Below are 22453 nucleotides of genomic sequence, written 5' to 3'. Positions count from 1 at the left end.
TAACATCATGCCAAGCTAAGTTTTAGCTTTCCATTGATGGTTCTAGAAATATGTATCATCCTCTTCTTGAAACGATGTGATGATTAAAATATGAGATATTATCATATAAGATATTCGGTCAACTCAATGTGTTGAAATATATCACCCCTTATATTTTATCATTTGTATTAATAGCTAATAGTCACTCATAATTTTACCTTCTCCGTCTTACTCTAAAAATAAATTAATAGAAATACTAAATTAATAAAAATACTAGGACGAGCGAATGAAATGATTAGTGTTCCTTATTAGAAACAAATTAACGATTCCATAATCCGCAATAAAAGTCGCCGTCGGTAAACCAAACCTCGACTTATCGGAATCCAAGTTTTATCCGCCTGCACACGCTTACCACGGTGGAATCCCTGCAAGGGACCGGCCTCCCATCCAATAAAAAGATGGTAAGGAAAGGGGTACTTCTTAGGTTGGAAATGGTACTTTACGACTGTGGATGAAAACTCATTGCTTGATCATCAGTCGCCGTCCACTCTCGATCTGATGGCTCCCGTATCGTCATGGATCCTTCAAGTCACCTTCCTATTGGACGCCTCGAAGTCAAAGCCAGGAACAAGGAAGAGTCGACACGTGTCCGGTTTGACGGGTAGCTGCTGCAATTGCTCCGTGCCGGAGTCGTCTGCTGAGGCAGTCCGTGACGAGGGCGACGAAACGAGCGAGGGAGAGGATCCTCCGGTTTGTTGATCGCCGACGCATCCATGGAGCCGTAGAGGGCAGAAAGACGAAGAAAGAGAGTCGATTTTTTGTGGAGTTTTTTTTTTTTCTTTGCGATCGCTTGATCTGGCCTAGATTTGGTCTGGCTTGTATAATCCAGTTGAAGGCTGTCAATTTTGTGCTTTCGTTTCAGCAGTTCGGAGTATCGATCGCTTTCGCAGCTGGCTGTACAGGTATGGTTTTCCTCCTTGCTTGCTTTTGGATGGGGATTTGTGATCCATAGCTAGGGTTTTCATTTTAAATGATCCGAGGTTACTTATTTCATCGATTTTATGAATTTTGAACTTCTGTATGGTAGCAGATTCGTGTTGTCTTTTTTGATCTGTGGTTATGCTAATGGTAGCAGTATTTTTGTACCATTTGGGGATAATTGGAGCTCGAAATACTGCTTTTGGGAAAACAGGAAAAATAAAGCCTACGTTTTAGCTGCTTATCACTTTTCAAAGGGCCTATAGTCATAAACTAGGTTAGGGTCATCTACTTAGTTACCGACTGTTAGATCTCCATAATAGGTCGTTTATCATGCTTCTTGTCAACCTTTGGCTTTCATGTTCATGTAACGAGCTTAACTGTTCTCTGCTAAGAGAAAGTTAAAACATTGACGGCCACTGATGCAATCTGTTTCTTTGTGAGGGACTCCGTACCATGTGATTTACATGGTATTATTAACATGGTATTCGTTGAGCAGTAGCCCTTTTGATCTTGTTCTCAGAATTTTTTGGTTGAGCCTGTTATTATTGGAAAGAAGGCCCTTGTTCTCTGGAGTTGACTTAATTATATGGTAGATGTAGGTAGGTTGGAAGCTTCGACGAATTCTTTTATGATTTGTAGAGTTTGAATTGCCTTATACAAATTATGATTCTGCTAATAATGATTTTGAGCCGTTAAAATGCTTGTTGATTATATTTGTCAGATCTGGTCCCTGTACAAGGATATTATTAATTTGCAAAGTAGGTCTAAAAACTATCCCAAAATGCTAAACCTAAGTTAGAAGTTGATTACTCATCTAAAACATATAAATCTCTTTCTTTAGTCCATATTTGATGTAAGACTAAACTAAGATGTTGTGTCTCCCTCATGTTTTTGTGAAGATCTAAGGTTGATTTCATAGTTCAAAATCATCCATAATTGGTAGCATATACTGATGGTGGTCTTGACCATCATGATGGCTTCCCTTTCCAAACTCGTCAATATGCTGTCAAACTATCACAATTTGCATAGACGAGAACTAACCATAAACTTGTTAAGCTTGACCGTTAATAGGGTTGTAAATGAGTAGGATACTCATGAATAAACTCGGTGCTCAACTTGATAAGAACTCCTTTATGTTTCTAATATTAAAAATAAATTCAATGAACAAGTTTGAACACTAGCGAGCTCAATTCATTAAAATAAAGCTAGTAACAATTCATAATAGACTTATTTATTAAGTTGTATAAAGTTTGATTACATTCTTATTTAGTATGCTCGCAAGAATGAAACTCAAAGGATAAGTTTTATATTTAAATATATTAAATATGATGCATATCTTATAAGTTTTATGCTTTTATGGTATTTATAAAATACTACAAATGAGAAAATAACATGTTTCACTTATTAGAGATCATTCTTTGAACTTAATTATAAATATAGTAATGTCTCTTATGAAGCTCAATTAAAATTCTCTCTTATGAAGCTTGATAAAAAACTTGAGTTTGGTTTGAGTTTTGTTACATTTTTAACAAACGATCTTACATAAGCTTGGTAAGATATATGAACAAGCTTGAACATAGTCAAGCCCTACACTTTTGCATCCTTACCACTAATTTAAAATGCTTATGATCAAATGAGTAGAGTTCATTCATCTGAGCCTTAAGACCCTTTTCATTAACTAACAATTCCTTTTGTGGAACCAAATTATGATGTGTCAATATTATTGTCTAGTAAATGGGACATGCTAAGCATGAATGAATTACTAAAAATGCTGATCAAATGAGTAGTAGTTCATTCATCTAAGCTTTAAGACCCATTTCATTAGCTCACAATTGTTTATGTGGAACTAAATTAGAATGGCATTATTGTATAGTTAATGACCCATGCTAAGCCTGAATGAATTACTAAAAATCATTCAGTCAATCAGATTACATCTTAATGATGGTGTTGAAGTAGTGGTTTACCTACTCGTTCTGAAAAGGAAAGAAAAAAAATGAATTAGTGGTTCCAAAAATGATAATATCAATTCTTTATGAGAAATTTAAACATAGAAGGAAGGCTATATGAAAAGGTTTGAACTTTGTACTTTAGAATTGAGACATTAACGAGTTGTAGCTATTGTCTGTATAGAATTTAAATGACAATGACATGTTCAGTCCAATGTAAAAGAGTAAAAGAATTTCCATATTTTTGTCATACTGATAACTGTCGAACTATTTTGAGATGACACAATAAGTGTCAATAAAATTTCCACCAGTATTATTTGGGATCTAAAGTAATTCTAGCAATCACTCTAGTAGGAATAGCATCAAGTGTGCATTCTTATATTATCCACTTCTCTTTATGTAATAATTGCTTATTTTGTATGTTATATAACAAAAACAAATATGATAACTTGATCGTGCATGATTTTTGAATTGTTTTGTAGATACGGGATATCAATATAATTGCCATATCTGAATTCCATATTACACTACTTGATTATGAGGATTATTCTTTTCCACTTTTTTGCATTAATAGTGACGAATGCATCAACTAATGTCTTTCTCAAGTATAGAGTTGGATTGATAATAATTGGGTCTCTCAGGACCAACAATTAGAATCAAGTAACAAAACTATGGGGCCTATCACTGGAGTGAACAACCCCAATAATTTAGCTTCAAGACAGCGTTTAAGGTGGACAAATGAATTGCATGATCGTTTCGTGGATGCTGTGGCACAACTTGGTGGTCCAGATAGTAAGTGCCTTTTAGACATTTTAATAAGATAATAACTGTAAGATTGATTTACTAGACTGAAGGTATATTAGAATTTTCCTTTCAGAAATTACTTGGCTCTGAATTGCTATATCAATGTTTTCAATATCCAGTTTTCTCTCGCTGTTCTTATGTAAGTTCTTTTTGCATAGCCATTGTGAATTGCATATGTGGTTAATAGGCAAAATCAAGGAAGAAAAATCCTTCTACATAAATACCAATTTAGAAACAAAAGCTTTAACATAACAAAAATGTTTCCATATATTAGTGTTTAGTGAAATCAAATATAGTTACACTGGTTATAACTTTCTCATGTTTGCTAGATTGTTCACTATGGTTAACTCTCTCCATCTTGCCAAGCACAAAGGAAAATATTAAATAACTTTATGTATCTTATCTGATTAAGGGCATGATTAACTATGATATCATCCAGCTATCACTATGATCAACCTATTACTATGACTAACTTTATAGTAGAAACCCAATGATTATACAAAAACTGAAGTATTTAATCAAGTGAATTAGTTAGTTTAGTTTTATTTCTGACTAATATTTTGGAAATGCTTTTCAATTTGGCCAATGACAAGTGGATTCATGATAGGAGCAACTCCTAAGGGTGTACTCAGAATCATGGGTGTTCAAGGTCTTACAATATACCATGTGAAAAGTCATCTACAGGTACCTGTTTAGTGGTTGCTACATCCTTTTGTAGATCTTTGCATGCTACAGTGTTATTATATATCTTTTTTCTAATTTGTCTATTATTGTATGCCTAGAAATATAGGCTCGCAAAGTATGTTCCTGAGGCTTCAGCAGATGGTTGGTGACTTTTTTTACTACATTTAGCTGAGCATTTAGGATATTGTTTTGGAAGTTATATCTGTGTTCTCTGTTTACAAAATGATAAACACCATATATATATATTCACTTGTGCAGGTATAAAATCAGAAAAGAAAGATGATGGAAATTCAATTCCAGGCCTTGAAAGCACTTCGTATGTATAAAGATCAAGTTTTTTTCTTTTCTCTATATTAATATGCATGAATATAAGGCAACTAAATTCTATTCTAAATTTATGTAGTTCAAATTGATAGAGTTCACTTAATGATTATCAGAGTCTACGGGTTACTGACTTGTAAGTTTCAAGAAAAAGATATTAATCAGGGTCACATTAGAATTGTCAGGTCCTGCTTGTTGCTATAGTCATATAATTTTACGTAGCTTGCACAAAAATTTGAGAATATCATGCGACAATCATTTATAACCTTAGCTTCATGAAGGATGGCGATAGATCAGTGGTCAAAGATATGGGGTTAGGTGTTTGGGTTATACTCATATTGTAGGTTGGGAAGGGAACGGGGAATCAGTTGAGGTGCTGTTGTCTTAGTGGCCAGGACTTTACCTTTGAGCTTTGTAACATTAAACTGCTAAGCTTGTAAAAGATTTCATTGTCCTAAATTTTGAGTCAATGATTTAATTGCTACAGCAAAAAAATGCTATATGGAGATCTAAGAATATGTTTGATAAGTTGAAAAATGTTTTTTTTTCAGGGGAATTCAAATAACAGAAGCACTGAAATTGCAGATGGAGGTACAGAAACGACTTCAGGAACAACTAGAGGCAAGTTAATAGGGATGACAGTATTAAATGATTCTACCATTAGAGTGCAGTCCTTATTGTGAATTCTATTTTTGTCGTTTCAAATTTTGATGCTGTCTAGTTTCACAAAGGTATATAGTCTAGAATAGCCCATGTGATAATTTTGATGCTATATATATCAAATAACCCATGTGAGATTATTTTTAAAATTAATTGTTGTAGAATCTGTTGAGTTGGAGCAAAATTAGAACATAGATATCAATCATTTCCAGCTTGGAGCTCAAAATAGGAAAAATGTGCTAGATTGTTTAATGAAGAAACCACCAACTTGACAATGACTAGTAAAAAAGAGGTGAGAACTTCTTAGTCATCACGATTTCTATAATGAAATGACAATCTACTTTAATATGCTTAGCTTGCACATGATTGATCTGATCCAACAGCAATGTAGATAGCAACTTGGTTATCACTGCATAATTGTAGGACCTATATGCCTCCAAGCTCCTCCACTTGTAGCAAAAGATGATTGTGCTCACCATAGACCCCCTCATAGCCTGTCCCCAGGTTATGTGAAGGGAGGTAAATCCAAGCTTCCCCAAGAGTGAATGAACACATTCTTTCTTAAGTACATACCAGCATGACTATAGTACTTATGGTTTAATCTCCAATGTAGGCACGATCATACTGTAATCTAAAGATGACTCATCATCATTCTTTAGTAAATCAAATCCTTGTTTGGAGCAACTTCGAGATGAGAAAGAACATGTGGACCACATCACAATGACACTGTTGGTTTCCCCATAAAATGGCTGAGAATCTAACATCAAAGGTTTTTGATTTATAGGACTTTAGATCATAAACCACTTTCTGAAATTTGCACACTAAGAAAAGACATAAACCTCCATTCCTTACTTGCCTTGAATGTTCATGAACCCAAAAGGAGTATAATCACGGGAGAACAAGTAGGATAATTGAATATGACCATCTGAGATAGGATCTGGGATCCTAGTTAGTATAGCTGCAGTGATGCTATAACAGTGATGACGTGCTATTTCTGCAATAGGAGGTGAGGTGTGGCAGTTTGAGGAAAAGAATACCCGCTCTTGTCAGATAACCAAGTTGAAGCGAGGAATTTTGAGTTCTCTTTTCCTATTTCACCAAATATTTGTATCGTGTTGCTCGAAACTATTTTTTGTGAGCTCAAGTACAACTTTGAACTAATCTGCCAGCCGATGGCCATAACAAGAATAGAATCTCATGCTTGTGAAACTGATAACAGGTGCAAAGACAACTGCAGCTAAGAATAGAAGCCCAAGGAAAGTATCTTAAGAAGATTATGGATGAGCAGCAGCGCCGTAATGGCGCAGCACTAGCTGAACTGCCTGGATCAGGTAATCCTGCACTCACTTCTGGTGATCACTGCCTGGACTCCGAAAAGACTGATCCTTCGACCCCAGCACCAACTTCTGAATCCCCCATCCAAGATAAGGTTATCGGCGGGGGACATGGAGACACTGACGGGTTCTACAAAAGCATTTCACGTGATGACTCTTTCTCCTCTCGCTGTGAACCTCTGACACCTGACTCCACCTTCCATGTTAGCTCTCCGTCAGCGAGCCCCAAGCACGAGAGCACTTCCAAAAGGTTCCGAGTGGGGAGCATCGCAGGGCAAGGCAAGTCAGAACTAATGGTTCCTCACATATTAGAGTCGAGTTCGGGCTCAGATTTCCACCAATGATGATCGTCGTGCCGTTCCATTCATGTAAGATTACAACTTGGAAAATCATTTAGCTTTAGATATTTGTCTACGTCATCTATTGAAGATAATCCTAGAGATCCCATGAATGAATGATGTAATGACTATCTTGTTGAATACTTCATTAGGTCCATGTAGAGAAATGTGGTTGGGAGACGCTTCTTTATGCTTATAAATGGCATTGACACTTTGATTATCGAGAACAATATTACTAATTCAAAGATCAATTACAGAGGGCGAGCCCGGACTTTGAAAGGTTCAAAACTTAATTTATCTGAAATAATTATTTATCAAATCCTGTTCTTCCAATTTATCTGGACTGATAAAAGAGAATTTAAATGTCAGATTCTTATTTTTTTCCCCCACCCCTCCCTTCTTCTGGGATGTCTAATCCTGTGATGTTAATTAATAATATTCGATGTCATGTCGCTGTTTATCATTGACCAATCATTCATGAAAGTGACAAGATATGGCATGAATAAAGCCCTTCACCAAGAGAGGGACGGTTCCGGACCTTCGTGAAGCGACCTTTGTCGACTAATTATTCAGCTAAAACTCTTTTTTAATTTTATTTTTATCTTCGACAATTTATTAAAAAGTGCTTCTATATGAATGTCCAAAAGAAGCATCTAAATTTAGGAGATCGGATGCTCTGTCATTTTTTTTTTCCTATTTCTATATCCCATTCATTACCTCCAGCTCATTACTGGCCGTCTTTGATCATCGAACCGATCAAAATTATATCCTGAGAGGAAGATAAACCTAAAGGGATCATGACTGACACGATCGACGTCGAAATCTGACTGGATCTGAGTAGGAGCTCAGATCGACGACAGAAAAAAATCTGCTCAGATCCGACTAGATTTTGGCGTTGATCGCGTTGACTGCGATCACTCTGAGTTCACCTTCTCCCCGGATATAGTTCTGATCAGGTCGATGGCCGAAATAGACTGGGACAACGAGTGGGACACGGGGATAGGAGAATTTGAGGATAGAGGATCCGATCTCATTTAGGAGATCGGATTCTCTGTCTCACTTTTTCTCTGTCTCCGTGTCCCACTCATCACCTCCAGCCCATCACTGGCGGCTTGTGGCTGTCAAATTGGCCAAAACTATACCCTGAGGGGAAGGTGAACCTAAGGGGATTCCGGCCAGTGCGATAGGCGACGGAATTCGACCGGATCTGAGTAGGAGCTCAGATTGACGACATACGAAAGTCTGCTCAGATCTGACAGGATTGCGATGTTGATCGCACCAGCGGCGATCCCTCTGGGTTTACCTTCCCCCAGGGTATAGTTCTGATCGAATCGGTGACTGAAATAGACTGGAACGACTAGTGGGACACGAAGACAAGGGATTTTGGTGACAGAAGATCCGATCTCTTAAATGAGATTGGATCCTTTGTCTCACTTTAGGAGATCAAATCCTCTGTCTCACTTTTTTCCTGTCCCCATCTCCCATTCATCACCTCCGGCCCATCATTGGCACGCACCCTCTAGGAGTCGAGCAAGCCAAAACTATGTTGGTGCAATATCCCTCAGGTCAAGGTTGACCTGGGTGACCAAGCTGAGTCTTGGTTTGAGTTTAGATGTTTGACAATAAGAGATTGATTGAAGAAGAGTCAAGTAGGTCAAGGTTGACCGGATACTTGACAGGGAAGTCCTGGTGAGTGAAGCCAGGCAGAAGGAAAACCCTAGTGAGTGAAGCTAGGTGTGAAAGTCCTGGTGAGTGAAGCCAGGTGAAAACCCTAGTGAGTGAAGCTAGGTGAAAGTCCTGGTGAGTGAAGCCAGGTGAAAGCCCTAGTGAGTGAAGCTAGGCAGATGGAAAGCCCTAGTGAGTGAAGCTAGGCAGAAGGAAAACCCTAGTGAGTGAAGCTAGGTGAAAGTCCTGGTGAGTGAAGCCAGGTGAAAGCCCTAGTGAGTGAAGCTAGGCAGATGGAAAACCCTAGTGAGTGAAGCTAGGTGAAAGTCCTGGTGAGTGAAGCCAGGCAAGGGAAAATCCAGATGGATCAAGGATGATCGGACATCTGGTGTTGGGAAGTCCAAGTAGGTCAAGGGAGTGACCAGATACTTGGCATGGATAGAAAAGTCTAAGTGGGTCAAAGGGATTGACCAGACACTTGGTGGGAAGTCCTAGCAGGTCAAAGGAGTGACCAGATGCTAGGCATGATGTACCAACAGGTCAAGGTTGACCGGATGTTGGTTTGAGAGGCTTGGGACTTGGTTTTGGGCAAAAACCAAGTGCTGGATCGATCAGTGGATCGATCCAGGAGCTGGATCGATCGGTGGATCGATCCAGCCTTTCCCAGCGAACAGAGAGCCTCGGATCGATCCGTGGATCGATCCGGATGTTCAATCGATCAGTGGATCGATTGGGACGCTGCTGCTTCGCGCGATAAGCGCTGGATCGATCCGTGGATCGATCCAGGCATTTTTCCAGAGCACAGAGGCGCTCTGGATCGATCCGTGGATCGATCCAAAGCCTCCCCGATCGATTGGGAACATTCGAATCGATCGGGATCCGACCGTTGGCGTCGATAAAGGCCGCAGGCGTTCATTTCCTTCGGCATCTCTTCACGGTTTCATCTCAGATCTTCGCCAGCTCCTCCACAGCACTCTCAAAGCTCGTGATCGCCAGTTCTTGAAGGTTCTTGGAAGCTCTCCGAGTCAAGAGGCGGATCAAAGGCAAGAAGAGAAGCTAGGGTTAGGGTTTTCTGCATTCATTGTAAGCTTTGTGCTTGTATTTTGTTTCCCTTTCCTTCTTCTTGTACCGAGAGTCTTGTAGGGCTTCTCCGCCCTCGGTAGTTACCGAAAAGGAGTGTTTCATAGTGGAGGGTGCGTGCGTGGTGTGGATCCTTGGATTAGTCACCTCCTTTGGAGGTGGATACCAAGTAAAATCCTAGTGTTAGCGTGGTTATATTTGTTTCTGTATTTTCCGTTGCATATTCTTGAAGAAACAATCAACGCCGAGCAACGCCAAGCACCGAGCGAACGCGACGAGCTATTCACCCCCCCTTTAGCTACTTTTGGTCCTAACAAGTGGTATCAGAGCAAGGCCGCTCTTCACCGGAATCATCGCCGGAAGGGTCAAGTATAACAAGAAAAGCTAGAGGGTGAAGAAGTTGGAGCAAATTCTTCAAGTTCAAGACTTAAAAAGGCTCAACTTCAAGATGCAATTCCAAGATGGACTTGGATTTGACACAAGGGTGGCTCCACCATACACTTCTACGAGTTTCGATTCTTGGAAATCAAGAATCGAAAATTTTCTTATGATGGAGATAGAGCAATGGTTTGCTCTAATGGAAGGCTTCAAGGCTCCAAGAAATTCAAAGGGCAAAGTTCTAAAGAAAAGTAAATGGAGCCCGGAGCAAGTCCAAAGGTGCGAGGCAAATGACAAAGTGACCAAGCTTTTGGTCAATTTATTGCCAAGCACCATTCTTTGCAAAATTGGAGAATTTGAAGATGCAAAGGAACTTTGGAGCAAATTGGCTAAGCTTCATGAAGAGATCCCCTCCACTGTACAAGATCATGAAGAATCCAGAGAGGGTGACTCTTTGGAGCAAGACCAAGAGGAGGACTCCGAGGTTGAGAGATGCTCAACCTCCGAAGAAGAGGAAATCCAAGAAGCTTCATCCTCAAGGGAATGCAACGAAGGGAACAAGGAGGGAGCATACTCCTTGTTTCATATTCAAGATGACGAAGCCTCCACCTCTAGGATTGAGGGGGAGCAATCCTTGGTGACGCCGGATCAAGAAGAAGGAGAAGTTTCTACATCCGGGTCAAGAGATGAAGAGATTGAAGAAGCTTCTACCTCCACGAGTCAAGAAAAATCAAATGGAGGAGAATCAAGATCGGATCAAGAGGAAGCTTCTACCTCCGGATCCAAAGGGAAAGATGCCACCCCTACAAGCAAAGGTATAAATATTTCAATTAAAAATAAAAATCATATTATATGCTTTGAGTGTAGGGAACATGGGCACTACAAGAGCAAGTGCCCTAAATTGGCCAAGAAGAAGGGCCAAGTGGCACAAAAGGGCAAGGCGAAGCCCAAGGAGATCATCCCCAACACAAAGAAGAGCAAGGAGCATATTATATGCTTCTCTTGCAATCAAAAGGGGCATTACCGAAGTCAATGCCCCAAGGGGAAGAAGGTGGTCAAGGCTCAAGGAGGCACTAGTCAAGGGGGAGCCTCCAAGGTAAAGAAGAAGGTAACATTTATTGAGTCTACCCCTTTACATTATGGTAAAAAGCACGATAGTTCTAACTTTTATCATTTTAATGCAATTTACCATAAGAATAGAAAGCATGAGGGCTTTAAGGAAAAACATGTGGCCCTACATGCCAAAACTACCCAACCTAAGGTTAGGAAGGTAGATAGACACTTGGGAAATAATTCTAAAGATTTTAGATACAAGCCCAAGAACAAATATGCTCATGAATCAAATGAAAAATCTAAAACTAAGGACTTAGTGTTAGAAAATCAAGTCTTGAGATCAAGGCTTGATAAAATGGAAAAGACCCTAAAAAGGATGGAAAATATCCTATTAGGGCAAAATGAGCAATACCTAGGGCTAGGCGCACAAAGGTCATCCAATGGCTATAGAGGTTTGGGATACAAACCCAAAGCTAAAAAGGATGTGCCTAGTTATCATAGGGTTCCATATAGCTATGGAACAAATCCTAAGTCTAGAGGTCAAGTCAAAGATACAAGGGAAGATATCCCTAGAAGTATCTTTGCAACAAAAGTGACTAAGACTTCTAAGAAGTCTAAGAAAGTCACTAACAAGGTCACAAGGGAGGCTATCCCTAGAGTTGACCTAGAAAGTGTGACCAAGGCTTCTAAGAAGCCCAACAAGGTCACTAGGAAGGTATCTAGGGAAGTTATCCCTAGTAAGTACCTAGAGCATCCAAGGAGCATCAATAGGTGTTGGGTTCCTAGGAACATCTTCTCTACCCCATAGATGGGTTAGAGAGTGTCAACTCCGATTAGAAGGGTAGTTAACCCAACTTTGAGGAAATTGACACTCAAGGAGCATTTTCAAGGTTTTAGTTAACCTTTGAAAATGAAATGGAATTATTGATTACATTTGAGTAAAATATGCCTAATGGTGAAAAATTGTTTTTATCTTAAAATGGCACAAATTGGGAAAACCTTGAGAAATACCAAGTTGGGATTTTGGTATGTTCTTAGGCAATTTAAGGCAATCCGGGCCTTAATTTAAAAGTGCTACTCTTGAGGAAAAATGGAATATGCCAACATTTGAGGACATGTTTATTTTCAATTGGCATACATTAAATCAAGGAAATTAGAAATGCCAATTTAGGCTTTGGCATTCTCTTGTAGCACTTTAGGGCAATCTAGGTTTAAGGTGTAAGTTTAGCTAAGACTTTAAGGATACTTAGATAGGTAATCTAAGTATATTTTATTTATGCTAAACCTTGCCATGATTATTTGCCCATCATATGTCATGACATCATGTCTATTTTTACATTCATACCTTACTATGAAAATACAAAAACACCATGTCATGACATTCATACATCATGTAGTAATAGGATATTTTCTTTTGAAAATTATTTTCTTTTGATGTATGCCATAACATAATCATGCATTAAGTTTAATTCCTTGTAATTAAGGACGAATGGCATTTAACGACACTTATTGACAAGTGACATCCTAGGTGGATGTCTAATATCTCTAGAATGCCTAGATAGATATGCATGATCCCTAGATTAGGGCAAAAATCAAAATCTACATCTCACAAAGACTATAAGGTGACTTGTATGTGATTAGTGCACATTAGATACAAGTGAGATATTAGGATGATGAACAAAGCTCAAGATGTTGATTTAGTGCATTCTTTTGAGTTTTTAGGTTCATCAAAACACATAGTTATGTGTTTTCCCATCATTGGGAAAGCTAATGTACAAGTCATGTGCATTATGCCCAAGGAACATGATGGGATATTGGTTTTGAAAATGTTTTTAAAATATTTTTGGAAAACCTTGGTGAAGGCTATCTTTTGATAGTAATCACCATTGAATAGTTAGACACAAACTTGAAGAAAAACACTAAAGTTTTGCAAGTTTTCAAGTTTGTGTCAATCTTTGAAAATATGATGTATTTTCATAGAAAGCTATTTTTCCATGATTAAGTATGCCCTAAATAATGTCTACACGAAATTTCATGATTTTTGGATTTTTGTAGAATTTTCTAGGGGTTTCTGAAGTTGACTGAAATGGAATTTCAGCCACTATCGATCCGATCGATCTCATGGATCGATTGAGTGCCGAATCGATCCGTGGATCGATTCGAAAGACTACTGGCGCAGGAAGCTTCTGGATCGATCGGCCGATCGATCCAGATGAATCGATCGATGGATCGATTCAGAAAGGTTCAATCGATTGGAACCCAACTCCAATCGATCCAAGTTGCTGATTTTGGCTGGGAAGGCTTGATTTCAGCATCTTTGAACCTCTTTGAGTGTAGGTAACCATTCCAAACCCCTAAAATACATTTGTATACATACAAAGGGTGTTTTCATGTTGAAAACAAGGATGGATTGGTTAACGAAGACTAAGTAGAAGTTTAGGTTGAGGTTGTTTCAAATATTGAACATTTAAACCTCAAAACTTCTAAAAATTTGGGTTTCCTAAAATTTTAGGAATTCCAAGTCATTGTTGGTGCAATGACAGAAGTTACCACCATGTCTTTAGGGGGAGGGACTCTTTAAAGACATGAAAAATTACTTTTCATGAACCTTGGAAGGTGGTTAACCTTCTGTAAAGAAAATGCTCATGTATGAGCTTTTGAACTTGAAATGGGGAGTGGATATCCTCATTATTTCAAGTGGGAACTCAAGTGGTTAGATAATGCTCAAGGTTGGGTATTTGTCTACATTGAGGGAGAAGTTAAGGATAAATGAAGGGTATGGGACCTTCATTATCGTGTTGATCACAACGAGTGATGTTGTGAACAACGATGAGCAACTCTTCAGGGGGAGAGTTTTCAACAAATGGATTTGTTGATGTGTACCCAAAATTGGGGCATGGGTTGATGTGTGCCCAAAGATGGGTTGATGTGTGTCAATAGGGGGAGAATGAAAGGACCTATGAATGGGTGTAAGTTAGGCTTTCATTACCTAGAGGGAGTGTGCCCTCGTAGGGGGAGAATGAAGAGCTTAATTTATACGTTCATTACCTAGTGGCATGAAGATTGAGGCTATAGGATTAGCCTAACTTACATGTGGTATTGTAAGTGTTATTGTGGTATTGTCAAACATCAAAAAGGGGGAGATTGTTGGTGCAATATCCCTCAGGTCAAGGTTGACCTGGGTGACCAAGCTGAGTCTTTGTTTGAGTTTAGATGTTTGACAATAAGAGATTGATTGAAGAAGAGTCAAGTAGGTCAAGGTTGACCGGATACTTGACAGGGAAGTCCTGGTGAGTGAAGCCAGGCAGAAGGAAAACCCTAGTGAGTGAAGCTAGGTGTGAAAGTCCTGGTGAGTGAAGCCAGGTGAAAACCCTAGTGAGTGAAGCTAGGTGAAAGTCCTGGTGAGTGAAGCCAGGTGAAAGCCCTAGTGAGTGAAGCTAGGCAGATGGAAAGCCCTAGTGAGTGAAGCTAGGCAGAAGGAAAACCCTAGTGAGTGAAGCTAGGTGAAAGTCCTGGTGAGTGAAGCCAGGTGAAAGCCCTAGTGAGTGAAGCTAGGCAGATGGAAAACCCTAGTGAGTGAAGCTAGGTGAAAGTCCTGGTGAGTGAAGCCAGGCAAGGGAAAATCCAGATGGATCAAGGATGATCGGACATCTGGTGTTGGGAAGTCCAAGTAGGTCAAGGGAGTGACCAGATACTTGGCATGGATAGAAAAGTCTAAGTGGGTCAAAGGGATTGACCAGACACTTGGTGGGAAGTCCTAGCAGGTCAAAGGAGTGACCAGATGCTAGGCATGATGTACCAACAGGTCAAGGTTGACCGGATGTTGGTTTGAGAGGCTTGGAACTTGGTTTTGGGCAAAAACCAAGTGTTGGATCGATCGATGGATCGATTCAGAGCCGGATCGATCGCTGGATCGATCCGAGCTTCCCGGAAGAGACTCGGATCGATCCGTGGATCGATCAGATGTTCCAATCGATCGGTGGATCGATTGGGATGCGGCTGCTGCGAAAGCACCGGATCGATCCGTGGATCGATCCAGCGCTTTCGAGCGCAGGCTCTGGATCGATCCGTGGATCGATCCAAAGCCTCCCCGATCGATTGGGAATATTCGAATCGATCGGGATCCGACCGTTGGCGTCGATAAAGGCCGCAGGCGTTCATTTCCTTCGGCATCTCTTCACGGTTTCATCTCAGATCTTCGCCAGCTCCTCCACAGCACTCTCAAAGCTCGTGATCGCCAGTTTTTGAAGGTTCTTGGAAGCTCTCCGAGTCAAGAGGCGGATCAAAGGCAAGAAGAGAAGCTAGGGTTAGGGTTTTCTGCATTAATTGTAAGCTTTGTGCTTGTATTTTGTTTCCCTTTCCTTCTTCTTGTACCGAGAGTCTTGTAGGGCTTCTCCGCCCTCGGTAGTTACCGAAAAGGAGTGTTTCATAGTGGAGGGTGCGTGCGTGGTGTGGATCCTTGGATTAGTCACCTCCTTTGGAGGTGGATACCAAGTAAAATCCTAGTGTTAGCGTGGTTGTATTTGTTTCTGTATTTTCCGCTGCATATTCTTGAAGAAACAATCAACGCCGAGCAACGCCAAGCACCGAGCGAACGCGACGAGCTATTCACCCCCCCTCCCCTCTAGCTACTTTTGGTCCTAACAAACTATACTATGAGGGGAAAGTGAACCTAAGGGGATCGCAGCCGGCGAGATCGGTGTCAGAATCTGGCCGAATCTGAGTAGGAGCTCAGATCGACGACAGAGGAAAACTTGCTTAGATTCGACCAGATTCCAGAGTCGATCGCGCCGGCGACGATCCCTCTGGGTCCACCTCCCCCCCAAGGTATAGTTCTAATCAGGTCGATGACCAAAATGGACTGAGGTGACAAGTGGGACATGAGGACAAGGGATTTGGGGGGCAGAGGATCAGATCTCATTTAGGAGATCAGATCTTATGTCTCACTTTTTCCCTATCCTCATGTCCCACTCATCACCTCCAACCTGTCACAGGTAGCCTTTGGCCGTCGGACTGACCAAAACTATATCTTGAGGGGAAGGTGAACCTAAGGGGATCACGGCTGGCGCAATCAGTGTCGGAATAAGGCTGAATCTGAGTAGGAGCTCAGATTGATGGCAGAGGAAAGCCTACTCAGATCCGGCGCCAATCGCGCTGGTGACAATCCCTCTGGGTCCACCTTCCCCCTAGGATATAGTTCTAATCGGGCCGACGGTCGAAATGGACTGGGGCAACAAGTGGTACACAAGGACAGGGGATTTTGGGAAAAGAGGATTTTATCTCATTTAGGAGATCAGATCCTCTGTCTCACTTTTGTCCTATCCTCGTGTCCCACTCATCACCTCCAGTCCATCATTGGCGGCCTCTAGCCTTCGGACCGGTCAAAACTATACTCTGTGGGGAAGGTGAACCTAAGAGTATCGCAGCCAGTGCAATCAGTGCCGAAATTCGGCTGGATCTTAGTAGGAGCTCAAATCGACGGCAGAGGAAAGCATGCTCAGATTTGGCCGAATTCTGGCGCTGATCACGCCGACGGTGATCCCTCTGGGTCCACCTTCCCCCCAGAGTATAGTTCTGATCGGGGCGACAGTCGAAATGAACTGGGGCGACGAGTGGGACATGGGGACAAAGGAACCGATCACATTTAGGAGATCGGATCCTCTGTTTCACTTTTGCCCTATCCCCGTGTCCCACTCATCACCTACAACCATCACTTGTGGCCTCTAGTCGTCGGACTGACCAAAATTATACCCTGAGGGGAAGATGAACCTAAGGTGATCGTGATCGACGCGATCGGTGTCGGAATCCGGCTAGATCTGAGTAGGAGCTCAGATCGACGACAGAAGAAAGCTTGCTCAGATCCGACTGGATTTCGGCGCCGATCGCCGCGGCGGCGATCCCTCTGGGTTCACCTTTCCCCCAGGATATAGTTTTGATCAGGCCGGTGGTCGAGATGGACTGAGGCAACGAGTGGGACACGGGGACAGAGGATCCGATTTCCTAAATGAGATCGATCCTCTGTCTCACTTTTGCCCTGTCCCCGTGTCCCACTCATCACCTACAGCCCATCACTCGCGACCTCTGGCCGTCGGACCAACCAAAACTATACCTTGAGGGGAAGGTGAACCTAAGAGGATCACGACCGGTGCGATTAGCGCCGAAATCTAGCCAGATCTGAGTAGGAGCTCAGATCGATGACAGAGGAAAGTTTGCTCAGATTCGATCAGATTTCAGCGTCGATCGCGCCGGCGACGATCCCTCTGGGTTCATCTTCCCCCCAGGATATAGTTCTGATCGGGCTGATGGTCAAAATAGACTGGGGCGATGAGTGGGACACAGGGACAGGGGATTTTGGGGACAGATGATCCGATCTCCTAAATGAGATCGGATCCCCTGTCTCACTTTTTCCCTGTCCTCGTGTCCCACTCATTACTGTTGGTGCAACATCCCTCAGGTCAAGGTTGACCTGGGTGACCAAGCTGAGTCTTGGTTTGAGTTTAGATGTTTGACAATAAGAAATTGAGTGAAGTTAGGTGAAAGTCCTGGTGAGTGAAGCCAGGTAGAAGGAAAATCCTAGTGAGTGAAACTAGGTGAAAGTCCTGGTGAGTGAAACCAAGTGAAAATCCTAGTGAGTGAAGCTAGGTGAAAGTCCTGGTGAGTGAAACCAGGTGAAAACCCTAGTGAGTGAAGCTAGGTGAAAGTCCTGGTGAGTGAAGCCAGGCAGAAGGAAAACCCTAGTGAGTGAAGCTAGGTGAAAGTCCTGGTGAGTGAAGCCAGGTGAAAGCCCTAGTGAGTGAAGCTAGGCAGATGGAAAACCCTAGTGAGTGAAGCTAGGTGAAAGTCCTGGTGAGTGAAGCCAGGCAAGGGAAAATCCAGATGGATCAAGGATGATCGGACATCTGGTGCTGGGAAGTCCAAGTAGGTCAAGGGAGTGACCAGATACTTGGCATGAATAGAAAAGTCTAAGTGGGTCAAAGGGATTGACCAGACACTTGGTGGGAAGTCCTAGCAGGTCAAAGGAGTGACCAGATGCTAGGCATGATGTACCAACAGGTCAAGGTTGACCGGATGTTGGTTTGAGAGGCTTGGAACTTGGTTTTGGGCAAAAACCAAGTGTTGGATCGATCAGTGGATCGATCCAGGCTTCTCCTAAGCGAACAGAGAGCCTCTGGATCGATCCGTGGATCGATCCAGATGTTCCAATCGATCAGTGGATCGATTGGGACGCGGCTGCTTCGCGCGATAAGCGCTGGATATTCCAGAGAGCACGAGGCGCTCTGGATCGATCCGTGGATCGATCCAAAGCCTCCCCGATCGATTGGGAACATTCGAATCGATCGGGATCCGACCGTTGGCGTCGATAAAGGCCGCAGGCGTTCATTTCCTTCGGCATCTCTTCACGGTTTCATCTCAGATCTTCGCCAGCTCCTCCACAGCACTCTCAAAGCTCGTGATCGTCAGTTCTTGAAGGTTCTTGGAAGCTCTCCGAGTCAAGAGGCGAATCAAAGGCAAGAAGAGAAGCTAGGGTTAGGGTTTTCTGCATTTATTGTAAGCTTTGTGCTTGTATTTTGTTTCCCTTTCCTTCTTCTTGTACCGAGAGTCTTGTAGGGCTTCTCCGCCCTCGGTAGTTACCGAAAAGGAGTGTTTCATAGTGGAGGGTGCGTGCGTGGTGTGGATCCTTGGATTAGTCACCTCCTTTGGAGGTGGATACCAAGTAAAATCCTAGTGTTAGCGTGGGTGAATTTGTTTCTGTATTTTCCGCTGCATATTCTTGAAGAAACAATCAACGCCAAGCACCGAGCGAACGCGACGAGCTATTCACCCCCCCCCCTCTAGCTACTTTTGGACCTAACAATTACCTCCAGCGCATCACTGGCAGCCGCTGGCCATCGGACTAGCCAAGGCTATACCCTGAGGGGAAGATGAACCTAAGGGGATCGTGTCCGACACGATCGACGTCGGAATTCGGCTGGATCTGAGTAGGAGCTCAGATCGACGGCAGAGGAAAGCCTACTCAGATCCGGCCGAATTCTAGCGCCGATCACGCCGACGGAGATCCCTTTGGGTTCACCTTCCCCCCAAGTTATAGTTCGGATTTGGCATGCGGCTGAAATGGACTGAGGCGAAAAGTGGGACACATGGACACGGGATTTTTAGGATAGAGGATTCGATCTCATTTAGGAGATTAGATCCTCTGTCTCACTTTTTACCTGTCCCCGTGTTCCATTCATCACCTCCAACCCATCACTGGCGGCCTCTGCCCTTCGGACCGGCCAAACTATATCCTAAGGGGAAGGTGAACCTAAGAGAATCGTGGCTGGCACGATCGGTGTCGAAATCCGGCCAAATCTGAGTAGGAGCTCAGATTGACAACAAAGGAAAGTCTGCTCAAATCCGATCGGATTTCGGCGCCGATCGTATCGTGACGATCCCTCAGGGTTCATCTTCCCCATAGGGTATAGTTTTAATCAGACCAATAACTAAAATGGATTGGAGCGACAAATGATACACGGGGATAAAGAATTTTAAGGACAAAAAAATTCAATATCTTAAATTTGAGATCGGATCCCTTATCCCCAAAACCCCCTATCTTCATGTCCCGTATACCCTCACGTGAACAATTTGCCGTTACATTTTTATCAAAGTATCCGAACCACGATTCAAAAAATATATTTTTTTTATTTGGATGCAGCTAAACCGTAAACATATCTCCTTTGTCTCTTTCCTCTATCAACTTGCCTGTCGATTTTTCATATAAAAAAATATATTGGTGACTCGGATTTATTTTTTTTAATTTAATAATTAAAATAAGGAGAATTCTCTAAATTTATTCATTTTTAAAATTTTAAAACTTAAATAAACAATTAAAAAATACAAAATAATATATATATATATATCAAATTATACAAGTATAAAAAATATAATATAATTAATAATAAAAAAATTAGCCGAATTAGTTCAGATAAATTAAAATAATCAATTTGAACCGACTAAATTTAAAAATTCAATTCATTATTTGATTTTTTTTAAAATAATTATTTCAAATAATTTAGTTCAATTTCAATTTTAAAACTTGTAATTTGATTAAATCAAATAAATTAAAATTAAACACCACTATGTAGCACCAAAGTTCAGCACCACAGTGCAATACATCACGCCACATCTGTTCAAATCCAACACCACATTCAAATCCAGCATCACAGTATGTTAAATTTCAATAATCCAAAAAATTATATTTTTGTGCGAATGAATGATATTTTATCAGTTCAGTTATTCAATTTTTATTGAAAAGTTTGTTTTCAGTTGGTTTGCTTAGTTTGAAATTTTTTAATTTGTTTGATTTCAATTTAATTGATTTGATTTTACACCGATTGCTCAACTCTATTGGTAATATAAATATCTTTAATGTACTATCCTCCTTCATTATATATAAATTTTTTCAAAAATCTAAATCCCTTAGAATAATCAATAAAATTCGATCAAAATCTATTAAATAAACTTGCCGAACTTTGATTAGACTCATTCTAACTTATGTGGATTTTTGTAGTATACCGGAGTCTAAAATGTCCTCTCCTTTACTCTTTGAAGATCTTTCCAACAATGCTTAAAAAGTTTTTAAACTTTCATAACACTGTGATCCTGATCTTCAAAGAACAACACTATATTGGTCAGAACACTGTGATCCTGGTCTTCAAAGAACAACATTACATTGGTGTTGATCTTCGAAATCAGCACCAACCCCTATGAGAAGAACATAACCCTTTGGCGCTGGTCTTTCAAAACCAACACCAGAGTGTGTGTCAATTGATATGTAATCATAATTTTATTTTACGAGGATCTTGAGGTTTTCATACTATATCTACCCTTTCTACATGTAGCTCTTCCATTATATGTCAATTTTTTAGTAATATAAATTTAAGTCTATCAATGAATTTTGATCAAAATTTATTAATGGACCTCGAGAGCTTGACTAACCCATTCAAAGTGTTGCTAGTTTATGAAGTACTCCGAAGTCATGGGTGGATTCGGAGATAAATTTTAACGAGGGCAAACATAATATATTTTACAATATAATAAATATATTTAATAACAAAAAGTTCAATTTGGCATTATAAAAAGATAAAATACTAAATTAATAAATTACAATTAGACTATTGCTTATTGAAGTATTAATTAACACTTGGTGACATATTAGATGGTCGTTGAATAAGAAAGAGGAGGCAACTGTATCTTGCGGTTTTTCATCCTTTAAAAACGCTGCAATATTTGCTCATTTCAATTGTTGAAAAGATATCCTTCTCGATATATACGACTAGACTGTCATTCATCCACTCGTCTCCCATTCTTTTATGTAAATCAGTCTTTATTGTTTTCATCGCAGAAAATACTCTTTCAACAGAAGCAGTCGTAACTGGTAAAACTAATGTTATCTCAATCAGATGATAAACCAATGGATAAGCTTGATTTTTTAGAGTTTCAACAATTTTCTGAGCAAAACTTCCCAAATCTTCAATTTCAAAAAAATTTGGATCATGTCATATATTATGAATGAAATTCTGAAGTTGTTGTTCAATAATTATACAATCATTTGTTGAGAAGTCCTCATGATATAAATCACAAAGTCGAACTAGTTTCTGAATATTGAATTTAGAAAAAGAATTCCTTGGATGATTGGATCAAGACATGCTATACAACCAAACAATTCTGTGCCAACTTCTAAAAAACGAGTATTTATCTCTTATATAACTAAATCAACAACCTAACACTGTAATTTGTAAGAATAATCATTAATAAGTAAAGAAAATCTTATTGATGAATATAATAATAAGTTTCCTTTTTTAGAAATAATACCGGATAGAAAATCTCTACATGATAATAATGTAAATTGGATATTTTGTTATGTAAATAAGTCTTTATTGTCTTCATCACAGAAAATACTCTTTCAATAGAAGCAGTCACAACTGGTAAAACTAATGTCATCTCAATTAGACGATAAACCAATGGATGAGCTTGATTTTTTAGAGTTTCAACAATTTTCTAAGCAAAACTTCCCAAATCTTCAATTCCAAAAAAATTTGGATCATGGCGTTGTTAGCTAGAGCCCTAGAGCCAATCATTTGATGATTGTATTTTTGGACTTGTTGTATCATATTCTATATAAATAAAGGCATTTAGTTTTTGGTTATTATACTTACTTATATTGGTGCCAAATAAACTAAGTATAATAACG

General features: G+C 40.4%; 1 protein-coding gene across 2 annotated transcripts; it reads left to right on the top strand.

The window, feature by feature from the left end:
* The first annotated feature begins 599 nt into the window (after positions 1-599).
* On the top strand, positions 600-7267 carry LOC121970353 (myb family transcription factor PHL7-like). 2 transcript variants are annotated; one of them, XM_042521009.1, is made up of 7 exons: positions 600-941; positions 3561-3698; positions 4318-4394; positions 4493-4535; positions 4653-4710; positions 5267-5336; positions 6595-7267. In XM_042521009.1, exons 2-7 carry the CDS (start codon positions 3578-3580, stop codon positions 7051-7053), a joined length of 828 nt encoding a protein of 275 aa, XP_042376943.1. In that variant the 5' UTR covers positions 600-941; positions 3561-3577; the 3' UTR covers positions 7054-7267. The 2 variants fall into 2 exon arrangements, with proteins under 2 accessions (XP_042376943.1, XP_042376942.1); XM_042521008.1 differs by having other exon boundaries at positions 3548-3698.
* The last annotated feature ends 15186 nt before the right edge of the window (positions 7268-22453 follow it).

The sequence above is a fragment of the Zingiber officinale genome, chromosome 4A, assembly GCF_018446385.1.
Source record: "Zingiber officinale cultivar Zhangliang chromosome 4A, Zo_v1.1, whole genome shotgun sequence".
Lineage (NCBI taxonomy): Eukaryota > Viridiplantae > Streptophyta > Magnoliopsida > Zingiberales > Zingiberaceae > Zingiber > Zingiber officinale.
Note: the sequence above shows the minus strand (reverse complement) of the source record. Positions and strands in the feature narration are given on the sequence as shown.

Excerpts from the sequence above, each read along its gene's own strand:
- LOC121970353 (XM_042521009.1), top strand. The coding sequence starts at position 3,578 with ATGGGGCCTATCACTGGAGTGAACAACCCCAATAATTTAGCTTCAAGA. Across the intron at positions 3,699-4,317 it reads ACAACTTGGTGGTCCAGATA|GAGCAACTCCTAAGGGTGTA; the intron begins GTAAGTGCCTTT and ends GATTCATGATAG. Across the intron at positions 5,337-6,594 it reads GACTTCAGGAACAACTAGAG|GTGCAAAGACAACTGCAGCT; the intron begins GCAAGTTAATAG and ends AACTGATAACAG.